The 24,248-nt window shown below is 31.6% G+C and overlaps 2 protein-coding genes across 2 annotated transcripts; both read right to left on the bottom strand.

Moving 5' to 3' along the window:
• Window positions 1-3,767: 3,767 nt before the first annotated feature.
• Window positions 3,768-6,669, bottom strand: LOC100787800 ((+)-neomenthol dehydrogenase). The gene is made up of 4 exons (XM_006583788.4): window positions 6,522-6,669; window positions 5,979-6,246; window positions 5,375-5,560; window positions 3,768-4,512 (listed from the first exon to the last, which is right to left on the bottom strand). The coding sequence occupies exons 1-4, from the start codon at window positions 6,566-6,568 to the stop codon at window positions 4,102-4,104; spliced, it is 912 nt and encodes a 303-aa protein (XP_006583851.1). The 5' UTR covers window positions 6,569-6,669; the 3' UTR covers window positions 3,768-4,101.
• Window positions 6,670-15,846: 9,177 nt separating this feature from the next.
• On the bottom strand, window positions 15,847-23,346 carry OAS-TL4 (OAS-TL4 cysteine synthase). Its single transcript, NM_001248202.2, has 10 exons — window positions 22,894-23,346; window positions 22,681-22,790; window positions 21,256-21,313; window positions 20,000-20,263; window positions 18,391-18,528; window positions 18,121-18,172; window positions 17,942-18,021; window positions 17,503-17,562; window positions 17,062-17,142; window positions 15,847-16,263 (listed from the first exon to the last, which is right to left on the bottom strand). The coding sequence occupies exons 1-10, from the start codon at window positions 23,125-23,127 to the stop codon at window positions 16,171-16,173; spliced, it is 1,170 nt and encodes a 389-aa protein (NP_001235131.2). The 5' UTR covers window positions 23,128-23,346; the 3' UTR covers window positions 15,847-16,170.
• Between the last annotated feature and the right edge of the window lie 902 nt (window positions 23,347-24,248).

The raw sequence follows: 24,248 nt of genomic DNA, 5'->3' as shown, positions 1-24,248 counted from the left end.
CCTTTTATTACTGTATCGATATTATTGAGCTTATTTAGGGATTCTATTTGCACTTGTTTATTCCCCCACCTATTCATTTTCTTTTAAGGTAAATAACCACTTTTGTCCCTGTCCCTTAATGTGTAATTCGCTAACAAATGTGTCCCTAAAAGATGAAAATATAAAATTTTGTCCCTTAAAGTGTAAATGTGCGACAAATATATCATGCTGTTAACTTTAGTCCGTCACCGTTAATAAAGTCGTCTATGTGACATAAAAGGACAAATTTATCACTGAAATGATGGTCAACGTGAATTGCCAGCATATGGACATATTTGTCATAATATTTTTTGATCTTTCATATTTTTACTCCGCTGACACATGCATCCCTAAAAGATGACAATAAAAAATTTAGTCCCCAAAAGTATAAAAGTGCCATAAATATAGTCGTATGTTAATAATAGATTATGACTAATGATGATGATGATGATGATGATGATGATGATGATGATTATTATTATTATTATTATTATTATTATTATTATCATTATTATTATTATTATTATTATGTGTTTAAAATTTAGTTTTCATATTTGTTTAGTAATTATGTAATATATTTTTTAAATTGTCTTTTAATATATATATTTTTATTATTTTGATTTCCTTGTCAAACCTTAATCTTTACAATTAAAAAAAAACTTTATCTTATATCTTATAATTTTATCAAATTTGACTAAATTTCTCATTTTTAATCTTTAAAATTATTCCATATTCCAATTTCAACTTAAGTAACCTTATATTTAGATTGAAAATAATATGTCAAGAGTTTTGAGTAGAAAAAACACAATCAGTTGCAGACCAAATTTATTTATTTTAGAAAAAAAAATTTATCAACTATTTTTTTTTAAAAAAAGTCTCACAAAATTTAAACTAGATAAAACTAAAGTGAAATTTCAAAAAAATAAAGTCTCACAAAATTTAATCAATTGAGTTATCATTTTAAAAAATAAAAGTCTTTTGTTTCTTAAAAATTTTTGTTTCTTCAATTAATTATTATTTATTATGTGTTCTTCCATAATATGTCAAATAGAATGCAAGGTCGTTGCAGCTCCTAAATCAACGAGACATACAACTCTACGTTCCATAAGTAACAAATCTCTGTACTAGTTTTTTTTAAGTTAACCTCTGTATTAGTTTGAGTATTATTGCATTCTTTATTTAAATTTATTTGGGTTCTTTATTTGTTATTAACTATTTTTCATTTCATTCATATTATGTATAATAAGTGTTATCTCCAGTGGAAGCACATAAGGTTTATCTAGGGGATTATTTTATATTTGAGGTATATATATATACATTTTATTAATTAAGGAAAAAGATTTATAATTTCACTTTAGTTCTATCTAATTCAAATTTTTGAGAGTTTTTTTTTAAAAAATAGTTGATTATATTATTTTTTTAAAATAAATAAATAAATTTGGTCATGCGGCTTGTTGTGTTTTTTCTACTTGAAACACTTGACATATTAATTTCAATCTAAATATTAGAGTACTTAAGTTAGAATTGAGATATAAAATAAAATTTGAAGATTAAAAGTGAGAAATTTGATGAAATTATAAAATATAAGATAAAGTTTGTTTAACAGTAAAAATTAAGGTTTGACGAGGAAATCAAAATAATAATAATATATATATTAGAAGACAATTCAAAAATGTATTGCATAAGTGCTAAACGAATAACAGTAAATTACAAACACATAATAATAATAATAATAAGTTACAATCTATTATTAACGTCCGGATATATTTGTCATACTTTTTATACTTTCAGGGACTAAATTTTGTATTTTCATATTTCAAGGACGCATTTGTTAGTGAAGTCAAAAGATGAAAAGTAAAAAAGAAATATGACAAATATGTCCCTATGCTGGCAATCCACGTCGACAATCATTTTAGTGACAAATTTATCCTTCTGTGCTATGTAGGCGATTTTATTAATGGTGACGGACGGAAGTTAACAACATGATATATTTGTTGTACTTTTTACACTTTCAGGGACTAATTTTTGTATTTTCATCTTTCAGGGGTGTATTTATCAGCGAATTATACATTGAGGGACAAAAATGACTATTTACCCTTTTATTTTATAAAAACATTTTTGAAAAATTGACATACATTCTTAATGTTTTTATTTTCTAATACGTTACAAAAATCAATTCTTGCAATGCAAAATTTCACATTACCGAAACTAGCTTCAATAATGCAGCTATTTTTTAATACATTATGAATGGAAGAGGAAAGATGTTAAAGATAAGAGATAAGATATTTTTTAAAATAAAAAAATGATGTAAAGAGAGAGAAAAAAAGTGAAAAAAAGGGGTGACTTCTTTTATCCAGTACACATAGATATTCATGTGGGCCTGGGGGTTGATTTCGTTCAAACCCAAAACAGTAATTCGAAAAACAAAATGGGTTGCTAGGTCCATTCCTTGTGCTTTATGATTTATAATAATAATAATTGTCAAGCATACTTAATGAATTTGGAAATTGTAACCAAAACGAAAGAAATTTGTTAAGAAAAGAAAAACAAATTGTTGGGGGGAGAGGGAGTAATTGAACAACACCTCCGTTGACATTTTGGACTATTTTTGGGCCCAGAGTTGAATTTTTTTAGCCTTTTTTATGGTTTTTGGTAAATGACATTTTGGAGTTTGGTTTAACTAATTTTAATTGAGTAGGTGCTGCGTATGCCATTATTCAATGTGACGTAGGTAAGGTAAAAGCATGTGAAGATCAGGCAATTAATCAATGACCATCATATCATACCATATTTGATCCTAAACTCTTTATGGGATACATAGCCATAGGGTATCAACACTGACAACATGCACATACTTTTGAATGTAGAAACACATGTTGCACGTTTATCTGGTCATAGTTAATTATCAACATCAACATTCAACATAAGCTCATCAAGACATTCAACCAATTAGCTAATTAACTTCTTTCATATCATTGTTGCTTTGGAGAGAAAAGGAGATTAGTTTCGCTGGAAAGGGATTAGTCTTCAAGATATAGATACCTTAGGCGTATACTAAAAAAACAGAGATTATTACTTTTTAAATGGAAGGATTAATTTTTTAGTAACAAAAGTGATAGCAGTATACTTTACACTTCTCTTTATAGATGGAAGGGCTATTTTTTTTTGGCAACACAAGTGGTACGTGTATATATATCACAATCAAACGGGTAGAATGAGGAGCATATATATACTCAAATGTCAAGATAGTGATTCTACAAGATATAAATTATTCAATATCATCACGAAATCTTAATTATGATAATTAGGTTGCAATTTTAGAGTGGCAGCAGGACATTTTTCACTTCTCTTTATGAATGGAATTGAAGGATTATATTTTTGGTAATATGAATCACACGACTACCACACATATATATGTCGATCAAATGGCAGAATTAGGAGCACATATATTCAAAAGTCAAGTATACGATATCAACGTATGAAATCTTAATCATGATTTGCACGCAATAATCTGAGTCATGTGATTAGCAGTTGTAACGAACCATATAAAATTCTCTATAAAAAAAAAAACAAAAACAAACCATATAAAATCATGCATCTTCCAACAACTGTCTTATCCGATGGCCTACAGTGTCGTGCAATATATATACCTTCTTTTATATGGTGTCGTGCAATATACTATAATCTACCACAGACACATATAGATACATAGATAGATTAAAATTTATTTAGATGTTACATTATTACTATTTAAAAAAGGCATGTGTATTTCCTTTTAATATTGATAACCATTCAAATAAAATCTTATAATTTTTAGCAGTAGAATGCACGCAGTTAATGTTTCTGCATATGGGTGGCGGGGAACGGTTATGCTGCATTGAGCTCTGCTCATAACTTTTAATATACATTTTAAATGTTCATGTTACACTTTGTACCTATCATACTATAGTGTTAAAACGCAGCTCAAGACTTAAAATTAATACCATTAGTTAAAGTTAAGATAACTCGAGCCAGTTGATCAAGGAAACAAAAAGAGTGTTACAATGTAAACATTTATCTTGATTAATTAATTAATTAGTGGGATCATAATTTAGAAGTAGGGTTGAGGAAGGTAGCCTTCTTTCCAAGCGAGAAGAACTTTCCGGTGGGCAAGAGGTGCGGCGGAAGCAAGGCGAGGGTGGCGGCCAGCGCGGCGGCGTCATCCGCGGTGTGAGTACCCTTGCCCTTGGTCATTGCGGTTTGAGTGAAACCAGGGCAAAAGCAGTTCACACTCAACCCACTTCCTTCGTACGAGTATCTCTTTGCCAACATTCTTGAGTATGCATTCAGAGCCAGCTTCGACACCGCGTATTCCGTCCAGTACGACGGCCACCCTTGGCTCTTCCACGTTCCGTTTCTCACGTCTCTGAGGAACGTTCCCACCACTCCATCGATGTGTTCTTCCATCAAGTCCTCGCGTTCTAACACTGCTCTTATCTCACCATTTCTCACCTTCTGCATATGCATATAAATATATCAGTCATATTCTTTCTAACACTCTTTAATAATTTTTTTTTTATAATTTGGACACACGTAATGATAATAAACATCCCTTTATTTAAAACATCACATTAACATTTTTTATTTTTCTCTTCCTATCATATGATAAGTTCTATAAGTCTCTTTCCTCGGATGTCTAATACCATTTGAGGTGTCAGTTTATCTTTTTACACCTACCATACATGACAGACAATCAGACAAATAATAATGGTCATATTGGAAATTTTAAAACAATTTTAATGAAAGTAAAAATATTAATTAATTACTCCTAGGTTAATATAAGACAATGCACCGGTAGTTATATGTGAACACCAAATTAAATCACTCCAATACTTTCTTTATGTCGTCTCTGAGTGTCACCTAGAGTTCGAATGTTCACTCGTCATTTTTTCCAGAAAGAAGCTAAGATAATTATTGTCTCGTTCCTTTCTAAGGTGTGAAATATGAGTGTGAACAAAAGAAAGATATATAATGTAAGAAAAATATAAAAGAGAAAAAAAATGAAAGATGTAATGAGAAAGAGATATTCCTATTCCTTCAGTTTTATATTATGTGTCTTTTAAGATAATTAATATATACTTCTTAAAAATATATTTTTCTTTTAAGTTAATATGACAAAAAAAAGTAATAATTAATTTTTTAAAATGACGAATATTTTGAGATAAACATAAATTATAAACAAATATCAAGTAGAATGAAAGTGAACACAAAGGGAATGTAAAAGAAAGACTATAGAAACATCAAGTTGCACTACTGTATTGACGAATTAACTAGTAAAATAAAATAATGAACAAAAGAAATAGAGGTAGATCATTACATCGAGGGAGCCAAGCCTTGAGCTAACGTTGAGAACACGAGTGATGGAAGAAGAAGAGCAACGAAAGAGAGGGAGAAGAGCTTCAATCAGCAACTTGGGACCGTAGAAGTTGGTCTTTATGACGCTTTCTGCGTGCTCCACTGAGTTTTCGTCTAGTTCATTGTAGGACACTCCCGCATTGTTCACCTGAATTATCACAATATATTCGTAGTTAAATTAACTATGATCAATTTAATAACGTAATTTAACTTTAAATTTCATTTCTGTTAGGTATTATTGTAAAAAGTATATCAATCATTAATGTATTAGATTTTTTTATGATGTAGTTCAATCAATAGGGGTGTGTTGGGATTAGAGTTGAAACCACCTTAAAGAGAGTAATTGTGTGATTTTAATGCAAAAATTCGAAAGTAACTATGTTATTGTAACTTTTATCTGAAAGTTTGTTCGTGTTGGATTAAAGTGATTTCCAAACACACACTAGATCGATCTCTTTAATTTGTTTATGTACGTAGCATGTGCACATGTGACATGATACAGGGGAATTGAATTAATTTTAAATCAAAACATAATTGATGTGAAAAGTAAAATAATGAATACGCACAAGAATATCCAAGGTGGCTCCGAATTTGGCTTGGAAGGAGGATGCGAAGGTTAACACAGAAAGGGGATCAGAGACATCAAGAAGTAGAAAGTGAACAAAATCACCAAGGCCTTGCTTTCGGAGATTCTCCACTGCAGCTTCCCCTCTTTGTCTATCTCTAGCAGTTAGCACCACACTCACTCCTAATTCCGCAAGACGGTTCACCAATGCAAACCCTATGCCCTTGTTCCCTCCGGTCACCACCGCCACCGTCTCCCTCGACCACCACCTTCATTCATTCACCAATCACTTAACACAAATACAAGGAAGAAAATAGTATGCAAACCTTTGTTACACGTATATATTTCAAATTACGAACAAAACTTAGACACAATTTTATACATACTTTTAATGTTGTTCTCCAATCAGAATTAGAATTTTATCTCGTAGTCTTGTTGACCTTTATACAAAGTTTTATTATGCAGATTATCAAGGTCAATTCAATTTTGACTGGAGAACAGTATTAATTAAACAGATTAACCCATACATAAATAGATGGCCTACCTGGTTAAGCATGATGAAGGACAAGGAAAATAATGCTCCGGTTCCATATATGTGTGAGAAAAAAAGAATATGAACGAGTGTCAATTAATGCAGGACACTGTAATATGTATGCTGGGTGGGTATGTGTGTGTGTATATATATATATATATATATATATATAGGGTCACACACACTTACATGCATTAATGGGATTAATTAGGAACAAGACCTGACTCAGCAACATATAATATAACTATAGAAGTAGACTTGGCTCGAGACAGTGGCGGTGACCAGGTTATAACTATAAAATAACTAAGGGACGAAAAGCAAGTGCCAACCAGAAAAAATGGAACGTGTGATTTTTCTTAATTTGCAATGCCTAGTCTTCCAGGGGATGCGTTATAATTAAACTACTCCATAAATGCATTCTAGATATATCTCTGTTCATCTTTCTCTAATCACCACGTATGATTAGATCACGATAACAACTTCTTTTTATTGAATTTAATTAGAATATATATACTCATCATATACTGTCATTTAAAGTTTATTGATATGAGATTAATTTGTTTAAATTTATAAAAAATAATTACAATCTCATATTTTAATATTAGATTTATTAAATTTGTATTTTGTAAAAAAAAATAGGTGTGTAAAATTTTCTCTAAACATCTTTATCTCCCATAAAAATACTTGTGGTTTAAATTATAAAATAAAAATAAAAATCCTTCTCCACTTTGTGAATTTTTTTCCCAAATATACATAAAAAAATTAATTAAATACCGAAGTATACATATTCCTCTATTATTTATCAAAACATATATATTTACTATTCATAGTATAAATTTGGTTCACTTTTATGATAATTATTTTAAAAGTTATATATTAAAGAATTTGAGTCCTTCAACCTGAATTCTCAAAGTTATTTTAAAAGTTATATATTAAAGAATTTGAGTCCCTCCAACCTGAATTCTCAACATGATTTATTTTTTATTTTTAAGAAAATTTAATTTTTTTAAAAGATTTAAAAATAATAAATAAAGGAAATTAATGCAAAATAATAAAATTAGAGAATATATTAAAGAAGATAATAAAGTTAAATAAAAATAGTTAAAAACACTCTGGTTGAAGAACTTTTTCTAATTTATATATAGTGCAAAATTCAATACATTGATAATAAACAAAAAAAGAAAATTAATTTGTTTGACTATAACTTTCAAGATGGTGAGAACACCTATTTTTTGAATGATCTACTAATCCACAGATTAAACAATGTTTTGGTTGACCTTTTTCTTTCTCATTCATATTAGTCCATATTCTTGTTGATTTTGGTCGACTTTTTTATTTCTCCTCATAACTGTATTGACACATAATTGTGGTCTTTCATTGATGATCAATAATCATGATGACACATGTATGTTAACGGGACTTTGTAGACACTTGACACGTAGTCCAATGTGTACACTGAATGAACATATTGCAAGTAATCTATATTTATGTGCTTACATGTAATAATGAAATGTGCATATGGTATGTGTAGCTTTTGAAGCTTCTCACAATTACATGTTCTTTGATCCAGCCTCAGTGAATTTTCCCATTCGATGTCTCTCTCTTGAATTCATTTTTTGCTCAACTTGAACTAAAATCTTTGGCGGTCAAATTGCTGAACGAAGTGAGTGTTAGACTTAGTTTCTTCTTCAATGATGAACTTGGCCGCAATGAGTGTGTAAACTTGTCTAGAGGCAATCATTGCATCACCTTGAGTCCCACGATCAACAAAATATTTGCTCAACTTCTTATACGTGATTTTGACCAAGGCAGTAATTGAAAATTTTCTCATTTTTTTTAGCATCAAGTTTAGTGACTCTACCAAATTAATGGTCATGTGTCCCCATTGTTTTCCATCATTCCATGCCAAGGTCCGTTGCTCCCTTGGTATTTGATCAAGCCAGGCAATGCCGTATGGGTTGTCTTTTTGTAACAACTGGCAGTGACAAAAAAACTCAGGTTAAGTCATGGTATATCATGTTGTTTGAAAAAAATATAAATATGATTGTCAATTTAATTTTAAATAATAAAATAATGTGAATTAAAATTTTAAAAAATATCTTACTCATACTCAAGACGCTTTTCCTTTCATCCTCACTTTTGAATTGTTTTTTGTAATTTTGTCCAATGTGACGAATACAAAACACATGTGATGAGTTATCTGTTGTCCACCCACTGTCTGGTTGTCTGTATGTACTTTTGATTGACTCTTGCCTATAAGAGATTAGGCATATACCATGTTGTGGTGTGACGTGGGTTCTCAAGTTTTGCAAAAAAAGTGTCAATCATCTGTTGTCTCGCTCTCGACAATGACAAATGCTAATGGAAATATATTGTTAGCCACATCTTGTGCAACTACAATTAATAATATCCCTTTGTATCGTCCATAAAGCCAGGTTCCATCGATTTGCACCATGGGTTTACAAAATACAAATGCATCAATGCATGCCTTGAATGACCAAAAAAGTTGATGGAATATGACCTTGTTTGGAATTGGTTGGCTTGACTTGTCTAATGCAGGTATAGTTTGAATTCTGACAATTGTTCCAGGGATGAATAGTTGCAATGCTTGTAGATCTTTGACATGTATGTTGTATGACTCTTTCCAATTATCATATACCCATAGTTGTGAAACCCGACTGGTCATTGACTCAGTTGAGGTAGTGGGTCAGTGATCCAACCAGTGGGACAATAATTGACTCGATTTGACCCGATATATATTAAAAAATTCAAAATTATATATGTATCTATTATATATAAGTATATAAATAACATTATTTGAGTAAGAAAAGTTCATCCATACTCCAAAATCCAAAATAACAATTAATAATAATGAGACATCAAAACAACGTCGTAAAGCTGTAAAGGTGGTCCATTTTATTTTATTTTTTTGTAAAACCGGCCGGGTCAGATCGGTCCAACTGGGATCCAGTACCTAACCAACTAGGTTTGGCCAGGTCATTCCAAGTCAATTGCGTGACTGATCCAATAGTGGATCCGGTCCAGTTAGGCCATTAAGTCCCGATTGGACCGGATCGGGTTTCACAACTATGCATATACCTTCTTGAGGGCTCATTGTTTTGCTAGTCATGCTTTTCAATATGTGATGGTGTCGCTGAACTCTTGTTTAATGAATGTGATGAATGTTGGAACTGTTAGTTGCTCATTTTCTTCAACCATTGCAAGGATATTTTTGCTTGAGTTTGGAATCTATCTTATTGTGATCTTGTGAAATGGTGGGCTTAACGCATGTGTGAGGCCTTTCAATCATTATAATTTCCCAAAATTTAAAATTTTTGCATTTTGACGCTCTAAGTTTCCATTGGCACCCCTCAGCTTGACAATAGAAGACTCATGTATCTTTCGCACACCTCTTGTGTTTGAAAGTGACATGGTTCTTAATATGCCACATTCTTACTGCGTGTTTGAGGTCCTCCAACTGACGGAATCGCTAACCAACATATAGCTCACCATCCTGTGATTTAGATTGTTGTGGTAGGTCCAAAAAATGCCTATAGTTGGGATTGTCAATCACTTGGTTGTCACCAATATCAACGCAATTTGGATATGGACGATAGACATTTTTAGTTGTTGCCGGTTGGAAAAGAAATTGGATGTCATTATCATTGTTGTCGTTGATGTTGTTGTCATCATTGACCGCCAAAATTTCATCTTCATTGTCACTGAAGTCACCAACTACTTCATCCGGCAACCCGTTTTTAGCATGATAGTCATGTGATATTTCATTACTTTGAGATTGAGCAACATGGATTTGAGTAGTTGGTTGGACATTTAGGTCGGAGGGCTCATTTAGGTTCAAAAGTTAGGGAACCGTCACATAGTAGTTTGATGATCCATTAAGCAATTGTGTGTATGAGCCAATGTGTGCATCAAAGAAATGGAATGGTTGTTTGGTGAATTTGTGGTGATGGAATGATTGTTTCAACATTAGTGGTAGAAGAAGGTTGTTGTTCATATTGTACGAGCAACTCAAAGAAACCTATGCATTCATGTCAGTGATAGACATTGAACATGTCATCAATATCCTCATTGTCATTAATGGTAACAACCTGGTAATTGAACATGTCTGACCCGACAATTATAGGGTATCGATAAATGTCTGTGGTTATGCTTTGACCTCGGTTTAGGCTCATCTTTTGTTGGATTTTTCTTTTCTAGGCATTGAAGGTCATGTCTCTTTTCATTGAAACAAGTACATTTTTTTTGCCTTTAAACTCAACGTCAACGTTACAATCGGCATCGTAGTGGACAATGGTAAAGACTGTTTGGTTTATGGCTGACATGGTTATACTAAGGTGTGATGTATGTGAATAAGTTATATATTTAAGAGTGAATTGAAAGTTATCTAGTGAAGGGTTTGATGCGTTATGAAGAATACGTTATTAGTCTAATTTATAGTATCATGGTATGAGAATGTTGTACTGATAGATTCAACGGTCGTCATCGCACAGACACTTTTAGCGGTTGAGATTGCATCGACAATTGTAGCTACAGTACCATGAATAATGTTTGTACCACGTCTGCATCGAGATTTATGACGCACAGTACCATGAATAGTGTTTGCACAATGTCGCTGTAGGATTCATGACGTGCACAGTGTCTCTGCAGGATTCATGACAGACACAATGTCACTGCGTCTCTGCAGGATTCCTGACATGCACAATGTCTCTACAGGATTCCTGACAGACACAGTGTCGCTGCGTCTCTGTAGGATTCTTGATGTGCACAATGTCTTTGCATGATTCTTGACGTGCACAGTAACGTGCATAGTGACACGCATAATGTCTCTGCAAGATTCCTGATGTGCACAGTGATGTACACAATGTCTCTACAGGATTCTTAATGTGCACAGTGACGCCCATAATATCTCTGCAAGATTCCTGACAGGCATAGTGTCACTGCACAGTGTCTATGTAGGATTTCTGATGTACACAATATCTCTGCAAGATTCCTGACAGGCATAGTGTCACTGCACAGTGTCTATGTAGGATTTCTGATGTACACAATATCTCTACATGATTCCTGACACGCATAATGTCTTTACAAAGTAATTTAGAATTAATTTTCCATAGGTAAAATAAAAAAATCTTATTATCTATTTGTATCCCATAAAAATGTTTTTCTCTTTATTATTTGAATGAAATTATTTTTAACAAACTATTTTCATATATTATTCTTAAATGTAAATTATTTTTTAATATTATTTTTTAAAAAAAAAACTAAGGTTTTTCTATTTATTCTGCTAAAACAAAGTTTAATAAATATATCAAATGGGCCAAAAATTAATTTAAAAATAAACAAATTCTTGTCCATGAGGTGAAATAGTTACGAGTAAAGTGAAATAAATTTCCTTTATAATGCATCATAAACTCTTTTGTACAATGTCTGAGTATTATCTTCTTTTCTTTTTGCTAAAAGCTGAATATTATTAAAAATATATAAAATGTAAAATATATTAAAAGAGAAATTATTTTAAATCATATAAAATTACAATGAAATTATATAATTTAATGATATATAAATTAAAAATAAATGAAAATAATTATAATTTAAAATTTAAAAATAACTATACAGATAATTGATTCAAAAACTGAATTTATTCAAGGATGTTATTATATGTCGTTTTTTAAGACATTATATTGGGTTTGGTAAAAATAATGGGGGATTAAACTGTTTTTTATTATAATAATAATAATAATAATAATAATAATAATAATAATAATAATAAGTTTAGTAATAATAATAATAGTAATAGTGATTATTATTATTATTATTATTATTATTATTATTATTATTATTATTATTATTATTATTATTATTATTATTATTATTATTATTATTATTATTATTATTATTATTATTATTATTATTATGTGAGCTTGATTTTGACTTTTTAATATTATCGTGCAATATATGAATTAATACGTCACTAAATAAATTTAATTTTTTACGTAGTTAATATTAATGGTCGAGCTTTTTTAACGATTTGAAAAAAAAAAAAAAAAAAAATATATATATATATATATATATATATATATATATATATATATATATATATATATATATATAATTTGGTGAGACAATTTGATTTAAGAATAATTAACAGGTTACATTATTATTACATAAAATTTAAGAAACTTTTATGCACAAGGATAAATTCCGAAATTAATTATTAAGTGAAAAATTGCAAAATTCAATATATTTAAATGATTTTTTTTTGTTTTAAAAGTAATATGTATCATAGCCCTGCAAAAATTGCACATAATGTTTTTTCATAACATAATTTGCTTTAATAATTAAATCAGTACTATCAATATTTTAAAATATTTAGTAAAATTAATTGATAAGTTAGTTAAAAGCTCATAAGTTTACTCCAAAAAAATTAAAAAAATTAATTAAAAAGACAAAAATTTGACAAATCATAAAATGATATAATATAAATTATTGTACATATATCATATCTCAAAACAAAGTCTCACAGAGACTAATTATGAACAATAAAAATAAACAGGAATTTTTAGAGGAACTATTGACAAGGACTAAACACTTACCCTAAAAATTATAAAACAAAATAAAAAACTAAACTAAATTTTAACATAAGAAAAATAATATAGTCTATAACATTGAAAAAAGAAGAGACTTGTTATAAACTCCAACTAGAAAAAAAAGTAACACATCATTTAACTTGATTTGCTTTCGGCCTTCTAATATTTTTGAAAGAAAAAGGGAATGACTAAAAAAATGAAGTAAAGGAAAAATAAAGAATGTAATATTTGATAACACTACTCAAATAGCTTATACTTATATATGTCTAAAAAAATTAATAGATAAATTGATTATATATTTTATGTGTTGGGTTTTGATTAGACATAAAATATATATAAATAAAGAGTGTACTGATACTTTTGACATTTTTTTTTTGCTTAAACATGAAACTGTATAGTTCAGAACATTTTGTAAATTAGGGGGGCACTCCGATAGCTGTGGTTCCGTCCGTGACTTAAAAGGGATAATTTTGTTTTACGAATATTAAATCCTCTCTATCATTGCTCTGAATTATGTAAATATGTTGCATATCTATCTATTCAAATTTACACGTTTTTTTTTTTTGCTGATATATAAAAAAGCATATCAACCTAATTGATTAATTTTTCGTACAATATTTTATCTGATAGAAAATTAAACCAGGGTTGATGGCCCCCCCAACCCGTGCCCAGTTTATGCATTGCACTGTTGGAATCCACGGGGCATAGTGCGTTAGCTTTCTTATTCAAAACCTTTCTTGAGTGCAAGAACTACACAATCCACTTCACAGTGAACTCAGATAAATTTATTAGAAAATCAACCATTGTTTTTTCACATATTAATTTTTATACTTATTTGTGTAGCTCAGTTGGCACATACCCTAGCAGAACGGATTTTAAATATGATTAAATTTTAAACTAAAAATTAATTTCATAATCAACTCAAAGAACTGAAATATTTTATTATTTTCTTTTTCTTTTTCTATCTTTCCTCTCATTCCAAAGTTCAATTCAATCAAAGAATAAAAAAATCATTTTTTCTTGTAAAATGAAACTACCATATGCACATTTTGATTACTCTAAATCCACTTTTCCATTTTCTTTTCATGAACATGCCCTTTACCTAACTTGTAGCTTCTAGCCATAATGTGGTCCTCAGAACTCAGATTCCCTACGACCGGCGATCATATTCTTCGGTTTATACTGCACAGCAAGAAAAAAAGTCACCCTAGCTTTTGAGCTTTGGGCATGTGACATGTGACTTATATTTTAGAAAAATGGAAGAGCACTTTTGTTTCTAAGTTCACAGCCATTCAATTCTTATATATGAATTATGATCCCAAGGAAGTCGATCGGCTGAAAAAAATGAGCAAATATCATTGCTCTATCTTTATCAAAAAGACAAAAAGATGCCAATGTTTTATATTTTACTGCACTTGAACGAACATGAAGTCCACTGTGACTGCTGAGCCAACCAAACACAAGCGAGTTCTTGTGTTTTTTTCTTTATATACATGTCAGTATCTCTTTGTGAACCATATATATATATATATATATATATATATATATATATATATATATTTATTTATTTATTTATTTATTTATTTATTTTGTGTGTGTGTGAATTTGACTCATTTAAAGTGACCAACTTACTTTAAAAAGTAAAATAAATAATCTCAATTGTTAATTATATATACATGCATGATGAACCATACACGTGTTTGAATATTAACGGATGATTTCATCAACAATTGGGATTACCTATTTTACAGTTGCTCACTTTAGAGTTTAGAGGAAATAGAACCAACTGGTCAAAGTGTAAGCTAAAGTCTAATCTGTACAAATTAAAATGAGTTCTTGTGTTGCTATTCACGACGTACATTTTAGTGATTTTATTTTAGGTTCAAACAGATTATTGTTTGCACTTCCCTTATATTGTTCTTTGTTCTCCCTCAAGTACTTGTAGAGGGGAAAAGACACGAGATTAACGAGAAACCATACCTGACTCAAATTCAACTTAAATTCTGTATCTTTCTCTCTTCTTACTACATGCAAGGTGACGAGAGAAGAGGATACAGGTCTATATTTTGTTGGTTCTACACTGCCAGTGTACTACCTTTTTTATTGGTGAATTATTTGGACTACCCTGTTTGGCACAGCCAGAAAATGTCAAAATGACAACTCATTCTTCGTTCCTTTCGGATTCATTTTTAAAAAAAATATTTAGACAAGGGGAATTTATTTACGACTAAAGATAGACGAGGATAAAAGTTATTGGTACAAACAACTGTACACTTATATACCTTAACTAAAGACTAGAATTCCATCCCTAACTTAAAAATAAAATCACAACTAAAGATATCATTTTAATCTTAACATGGGTCAATCTAGTGGGAGGCAGGGGCACAACCAAGTGTATTGCTACATGGACATCCACCCCCTATAATATAAAAACCTCCTAATATTTACACAATTTTTTTTTTGCCTCACCTCCCCCTTCTAATATAACATTTATATGTACCATTAACTTTTTTTAACATCTAATTTTAATTTTGTAGCCTTTTAATTTTATTAAAAAAAAACGTTTAACTTCTAGCATTTCAATTTTAACACTCTAGCTTTCCTCTTCACCCCTTTTTATTAAGCTACATTTTTGTCTTAACATTTTTTTCTGATTCCATTCCTGGTGGGAAGAGAGATTAATTGGGTGTCAAATAAAAATAAGCAAGTCTAGAGGAGGGGGGTGCACAAAATGCAACAGATAAACTGTTTCATCAATTATTTTTTAATAGCGAACATTAGACAGAAATTTCTTACGCTGCCATACAAAAAGAAGAGCAATGCCAGTAATTCCTACTACATCTAAAAGTTTTAGCCCAAAGAGAGAAGGAAAAAAACTTATTCAATCAAGGGCCATTGATCTGTGCTGTAAGTCAAGTCAATGACCTTTACACAGTTATCTAATTTCTTGAGTGTCAAAAATGAGAAACACGGACATAACATGGACATGTCACACTGTCATTTACATACAGATACTCGTGGAGAATGAGTATGAAACATTAACAAGCAAAGTCAATTCATGGCTCAGGTTGCATTTTCTCGCATTCTTCCCGAATTGACTGGAAAAGAATAGTAGACAAATATCTTTCACCAAAGCTTGGGAAGACAACCTGCAAGCAATAAATATTTTGTGCATTAAAACGTAAGAGAGTAATTTAATACTGAAATTTCAAAATTATATGAAGCTTTAAGTACAAAAAAGATAAAATTGGCAGAAAGCCAGAAACAACAAATGATGACGTTTAAGCAAATAGAGAAAGAAAAATTGCAGGAAGTGAAGTGATCCTTTTTCTGGCTACATACCAAAAACCCCTCTCCCAAAAGGAGAGCAAAAATTTACTTGAAATTATATAATTCAAGCTAGTTATGCCAACCAGAAAAGGAAGGAAAGAGAAGAAACTTAGCCCATAACAATAGCAGGGCAAAAGTACATAATACAAAATACAAAGCATTTCCAGCCTTTTCAGCCAGGATACTAGGTGGATTCACACTAAGCACTATGGACAAATCCAGCTAAGTTTTCATTCCATCCCTACAGGTCCTTAACACAATCAATCCACCAATCAGAAAAGACGAGCAAATAGGACAAGATAATCATGTATAAGCTAATGGATGAGAATTAGCAGTGTGCTACAATGCAAGCAACTGGATACTTAAATAACATCAGAAAATGGTGAATAAGACATAATCTGCAAACTTGTCCTTAAGAACCAAAATCTAGACATTTCTTTGAAGGCCAGGTTGCTAAGAAAAAAATAAAATATAATTAGATTGGTAAAATGAGGAACTCCATCTGTATGATGCTTTCGTAACTTTAGCAAAGATCAATCTCATTCCAGAACCAGATGGATTAAATTCCTTGTACAATTATGTATTGATTTAGATTTTTTTGTAGGAAATATGCATACCCCAATAAGCTTGCCTGCATTCTCAGGCCTCTTTCCAACCTTCAAAGCAGCTGCAGCAGCAGCTCCTGAAGAAATTCCCACCTGTTTTCCAATTGAAGTTAGCAGGTAAGAGGCAAAGACAACAGATACAAACTCTTTATTGGTGTCAGAGTTGAGGTGTCACAGGATTTGAAGAAAATTAACTCAAACATGATGTAAGCTAAATAACACAAGTTCTTATGCCCTTCATAATAGGGTGTGGGAAGGATCATTCATGAACGTAACTAACATTTTATTTAATATATGATGAGGGTACTAGACGCCATCATCTTGTGCATGATTGTTTCAAGCAACCCTGGCATGTCTCCTGTAAGAGTGTAAGTGCACAGGATATGCACGCCAGAACCCATTAAGAAACTCAAATCACACATACAGGTGAAAAGATGAACATAAAGGACTAACCAGCAAGCCTTCCTGGAGTGCTAATTGCTTTGCAGTTTCAACTGCTTCATCACTTGATATCTGCCAAATTCACAAAAGGGAAGGTTAATTATAATACAGACCAAGAAAATTGTGACATTCACCATTGTTGGCTAGTACAGTAGGCAAAAGCTTATAGAGGTAAAGCAAATATAAAAAACAAATGTCAACATCAATTTAGTTTGCAAATGGTCAGTAGACAAGGAGCATTTGTTGTCATAATAATACATGCATGTTGACCAGAAGAAATGCATACAACAGAATCACGCAGAATGATTCAAATTTCAAAACGTGACAAGTTCAACTAATTGCTTTTGGAAATAATTAGTAACACATTTTTAAAACACTCAGTTTAGGAAACAACAAAAAACATTGGATTATAACAAATAGAAAAGGACAACAGGAAAGCATAAGAACAGACCGCTATAACTTCATCAAGCACATCTTGATCCAAATTCCTGGGCACAAAACCAGCCCCAATACCCTGAATTTTGTGAGGTCCTGTGGTTTAGCAGGAAAAAAGAAAAAGATATAACTTAAAAGAAATTAAAATTAACATATTGGATTTGAAATGTGTAGAAACTTGTTATGTTTTTGTACCTGGCTTTCCGCCAGTAAGTATGTTGCTTTCCAGAGGCTCTACACCAATAACCTGATACATAAGGAAAAAATGCTTAAAGGAATCCAACAAAGTAGAAAGCTTTCCTAGACGAAATTATGCTTCCGTTGATAAGACATGAGCAGTATACTGAATACATAGATTCATTTACACTTACACCAAGTATTTTATGGACTGTTCCTTTACATCATTATATTGATTGATAATATTAGATAAATTAGGGTTTGGCAATGCCATTGAGAAAGATGTACCTGTATTTTTGGATTTTGTTGTTTTAGGAATTGGCCAACTCCAGAAACAGTTCCACCAGTTCCAATTCCTGCAACTAAAATATCTATCTTTCCTCTTGTATCTTCCCATATCTCTGGGCCAGTTGTCTCATAATGAATCTGTATAGTTGAATTCAACTTCATATATCAGATCATACGGCAGCACAGATGCTATCTATGTAGAACATTTCAATCAACTTGAATTTAACTAATGCAAAGGGGATATACAATATTGGCTCACAATTTGAACATTTTCCCAACCCCTTTTCTTTTCTTTAGCAATCTTAGATAATAATGCATAAGGAGACAATTTTTCAATAAAAAGTTAAACTGGCTGCATGACTTTGTTACTTCTGGAAACCTTGTAACTAACTTTAACCTTGTGTGTGTGTCCCATGTGTCATGACAAAGTGCTGCTGAAAGCTAAAAACAGAAGAATGCATTAAGGGAGAGAAAGAGTACAGAAAAGAAAGAACAGCAATCATCTTTGAGCTATAAAGGACACAGCAACAGGAAATCTCAGAGAGAGAGAGAGAGAGAGAGCACATCAAATCAAAAGAACCAAGCAGTTCCTTTGCATATTAGAGAAGAAACTCCTCTAGAAGACCACAGGCAGAAAAGACAGAGAAGCTAAGATTAAAAAAATCATCTCATCTTTTATCACAACTAAATATCTTCAAATTCAAATCAATAGTAAAAAACTAAAAATCATTGTTGACAGATTACTAGTTTGTAAAAGCATATAAGTGTTTCAAATTATGCTTTTTCCAATGATAAAGTGCATGTGAAACAGTGAAAGTAATTTGTAATGGTTTATTGTGAGAAACATTACCAAGGTCATCATCCCTGAGGAGAAAGTAACCCAAGAATGGGTTTGATGAACTTGCCATTGCTGCCAGCTAGGGTTCTAAGGTTAGGTCATTCATTTTTAAAAAACAGTACCTACTAGAATTAACACTAATAACATTGATGAAATCCTAGTTGCTGCCAGCTAGTGTTCTAAAGTTACATCATTCATTTGAGGAACAGTTCTCACAAGAATAAACAATAATGAGATGTTGCAGCTGCACAGACCAAACAATATCTTATCTCTGAATAGGTGTATGTCTGTGTGATGGGATACTACACTTGATAAATGGCTATAGACTTACTAATACATTGTCCAGCTGTTAGATACATAAGGGCCTTGGTGTTTGGTGTAGGCTCATTGGTATGTCTAGGGAAACTTAGTTATGCTCTCATAGTCACAGCTATGAGCATTTTCTTCTAATTAAGTTTATGGGCTTGATAAAGTGTGGTGGCAATGGGATGTATATGTTGTTAATTGGAGCCTTTAGCTGGAGCAAAATGCATTTATCTTTAAGGGAAAATTTGCTTTTGCATCTCAATTAACATGGACTTTGTGACTATGGTTTCAAGCAAGACTTTCAACTAAAGATAAGTAAGAGAAGTATCAATTACCAATGCTGAATACAAATGTACAACACACAGGCCTAACCTGGAGGCTGGACATAATGATGCACCCTGCAAGGGTTCCCATTCCCAAGAACATAGGATTTGTGCACTTAAACATAGAATAAGCTATAAATACCTTAGGATTTGAAGGATTATCAAATTGTTGAAGCATGTATGCATTGGGGGTACTTTTTAAAATTTCTTCAGCTTTTTGAACTGCTCCATTCATGCCCTTTGCTGCATCAGTCAAAACAAGCTCGGCCCCAAATGCTTTCAAGAGAACTCGTCTTTCTAAACTCATTGAAGCAGGCATTGTCAAAATGAGTTTATAACCTCTTGAAGCTGCTATAAAGGCAAGACCAATTCCGGTGTTGCCGCTAGTAGGTTCCACCAATATACTCTGAAATGCACATGAGAAACAAGTTAACTCAGAATGACAAAAACTTATGAAGCAGCATAAAATGTATTTGGCCACAGGTAATCTGAATAAAGTAAATCACAACAAAATTTAACTAGCTCTTATGAAGAACACAATGTGCTTTTCCAAAAAAACCATATATGGTTGCAGCATCAAAGTAAAAGAAACTATACTGCTTCATTGCACCCCAAAGCAAAAGGTTGACTTGCCAAAATGTCCAGACTAAGTTATAGTTTCTAGAATTGTCAAAACCAGTAAATATACAAGCAAAGTTGTGTAACATGCCATATTGATAACAGAAAAATGTTTATAATAAACACATATAACCCTCTTAAACTCCGATTAGGGCATATAAAGTCTCGCAACATTTTAAAAAATTGCTCATATGCAGTCACATTATAAAAGCACAACATGCTCCAAAGCATGCAAGCATAATTTCTTGACAAAAGACATGTGTATTGATGATTTTGTTTCTTTTTTGAGAGAATAATTCCCGTAAAGACAGAGAGAGAATGATTATAGAGAGATACGACTTTTGCGTTTGAATATGCATAAGTGATTAACAAGGTGCATGATTAGTTTTATTATAGTCAAGCAAGGAGCTGTAGTGCCAGGGTGCAGCCCAAGAGTATAGACATAGGGACATAATACACCATGTACATCATCAATGTACAGATACTATTTCTAATGTTTATAGTTTCGACCAAAAAATTATTCTTCACTTCAATTAATGCCTGCTATGCATTACATATGTGGCTCTAGAACAATATTGCTAAAAAACATTTAAAAACTTTGGTGTGTCCATAATGATCAACCATAAGACCATTCGATACCTAAATACCAAATGCCAAGCACGGGAAGAATAAGTCGTTTAGGTGGTCTGCATTAGCCATGGTGGACAAGCAGCAATAATTATAGGGAAATCACATGTTACACATACTATGAAATCCACATTTGCTTTCTATCATTTTTACCTTCCCAGGTGTTATAGCTCCTCTCTGCTCAGCATCATTTATCATACTAAAACCAATCCTGCAAGATGAAAAATCGGAAGCATTAAAGAAAAAAAAATTACCAGAGACAGAATAAACCTCCAATATGCAAATTTATGTGACCAAATAACTTATGCAGGCTCATAGAAATACCATCATCAGCCTCATATATGAACTTTTGAGTTTATACCTAACGATAACTGAATTTATCACCTAATAATGGATACATGACTAAGTGTTTTTACTTGTGCCATATAAGGAGTTATATATACATCCATATTAATATTCAATACTTAGTGTAAAGCTATACATGTCAAGTCAACCTAACAAATAACAAAAGAAACAATAAAAAAACAGCAAAGAAATCAATAACAAAATCAAACCAGCTGCTTTTGTCACTAGAAACATTTTGGGCTTGTTTGGTTTATGGAAATATTTTCTGTTTTCATTTTCTATTTTGCACTAGCAATTACAAGAGAAGTGTCAGCAGTACACTCTTTAGTCTTTAGTATTGTTTCATCCTTCAAAAAGGTGAAAAGTCAATTTAATTACCTCATAGGCAGGTCACATTTCGAAGAGTATGTTTACAAAAGTATATTGCGAAGATTCTCTAGTCACAAAAAAGATACATTGTTTTCACTTTATTTCATGTTTCTAAAAGATGAGATTAATTAATATTACATTGTTGGTCTAAATTAATTTTACACATCCGATAGAAATTAATCTTATCACTACATCATATTAATGAATAAGATGGCACATTAAAATGGTCAATTCTTATTGAATGTCTGCATAAAAATGTTTTCCACCATTAGTGTGTATAATTTTGGATGTCAGTTGGGAAAGTTCATAAGTACTTTTATTTCTAAAATATCAGTACCAAATTCTTTCGTTGGCTAAAGTATGAAATTCGATGCATAATTGCAAAATCCAATGAACAATTAAAGAAGGAAAAAAATTGTTACTTCGGAAGTAAAAGTACTTTTTTTTAGTTATGTCAACTTCAATCCAAACATCTACTTTCATTTTATACTTTAGAATCCGTGAATGTGCATTGGAATTCCCAAAAGCACGTTTCAAACTTTTATCTAAACATAGCCTATACCGGTAAAAAGTAATTTTGAGTTTTGTCAACTTCAATCCAAACATCCACAATCATTTTATACTTTGGAATCCATGAATGTGCATTGGAATTCCCAAAAGCACATTTCAAATTTTTATCTAAACATAGCCTATACTGTAAAAAAAGTTTTGCACACAAACATTTTGACAAGGACCAGAACAAAGTCTTATCCCATTGCATGACTCACATTACTGTTAAAAACCACACCCCACGTAAATAAAACAGTGCAAGATAGGAGATTTCACAAATCACAAGTTCAACAAGTAACAATTGAAGTTTCTCACCTGTCCTTTACACTACAACAGGGCTCCATAATCTCAAGCTTGGCAGCAATATTGGCCACAGAACCCTTCACGATATTGTTCAGGTAAACCATTGGCGTTTTCCCTATGAGCTGCGCCACGTCAGCAGCAAAAAGAAAACGAACAAAAATTAACGCTGAATTCTCACGCATAAGCGAAAGCACGCAAAAACCAAAGAATTATTTATCCACGGACCTGGGTGACATCTTCAGCAATGTTGAGACCTTCGATTTCGGTTTGGGGCTTAACGGAGACAGCTTTGCAGACAACGGTGGAAGGCGGCGAGATCCTCGTCGCGAGTGGTCTCCGACAGTGGCTGTTAAATTGTCTCAGTGACGTGGCGGCGGTGGTGCGGGTGAAAGTGGAACAGTGCTGAGTGGGAGCACGCGAAGAACAAGTCAACGAGTTGATTAAGGAAGCAGAAGCCATTGGAGGAAGGTTGGGAAATGCAGAACGACGACGTTTGTTGAGTTGAGACGAAACCCAACCCAAAGTCACTACTACACAAACACAATGAATCGCACGCACTCACTCACAATAGTATCTAATATCCCTTTGTAGTTGTTCGCTCACTCCCACGATTGTGGATTGGAAAAATGGGTCGCAATAGAAGAAGTGTATGTTGGAAGGGTAAAGGGACAAGTTGGCTATAATAAATGATAAAAATGACAATAACCAACTGACCAACATACCTACACAAGTAGTAATTTTTACTATTAGTGTGGTAATTTTATAACCTTTATCTTATTTATTATTTTATACAATAATAAGAAATTATATTAATTTAACAGGTGTGTGCTTAATTTTATGTTAGATTCTTTAGAATCATATTAAAATACCAATTAACATGTGTTACCTATATTATGTAAAATTTGTAGAAATTACAAAACTTATGTATAGTTTTGATGAACTTGTCTCGAGGCAAAGAGAAAAGTGCATTAAAAAGTGATTAAAGTATGAATTAAAATTTGAGAAGTTGAATGCTTCATTGAAAGAATTGATTTCGATAAAAATTGACGATTTCAATAACTTCATTAAGTCACGTGGGATCAGAAAGCGCTCAAAAATAGGATTTTTTTAAGTTTGAGGGATAAGTTGAAGCGATTACAAAGAAATTGCATGAAGATATCAAATAACATTAAATTTATGTATTTAGAAATATTATTGTACGCGTGTCAAAATCATAGAATTTGACCATTAATATTAAAAGTTTATAAATAAGATCTCTTAGAGTCAATTTTCGGTGATGGTTCAGAAGGTTATCATATATGTATTCATTCTCACCTTTTACATATGAATTCATCTTTCTTTATTTTATTGCATCTTTTTAAACCCTTTACTTTTCCTAATCTTTATTTTTTCTCTAAATTTTTATTTTTTCAATCTCTATTTTTGATTACTTATTGAATTACTATCGAAATCAAAATAATTATAAAACATCTTTAAATCAAAAATGCTATTATAAATTTTACTTACAAATCATCTTATAGACTTTTATATGATATTACTATAATTAAAAATAGATATCTTTATTAAAATTACTATTATAT

This window comes from Glycine max, chromosome 7 (genome assembly GCF_000004515.6).
Source record: "Glycine max cultivar Williams 82 chromosome 7, Glycine_max_v4.0, whole genome shotgun sequence".
In the NCBI taxonomy this organism is placed as follows: Eukaryota; Viridiplantae; Streptophyta; class Magnoliopsida; order Fabales; family Fabaceae; genus Glycine; species Glycine max.
This window is presented reverse-complemented; position numbering and strand designations above follow the sequence as displayed.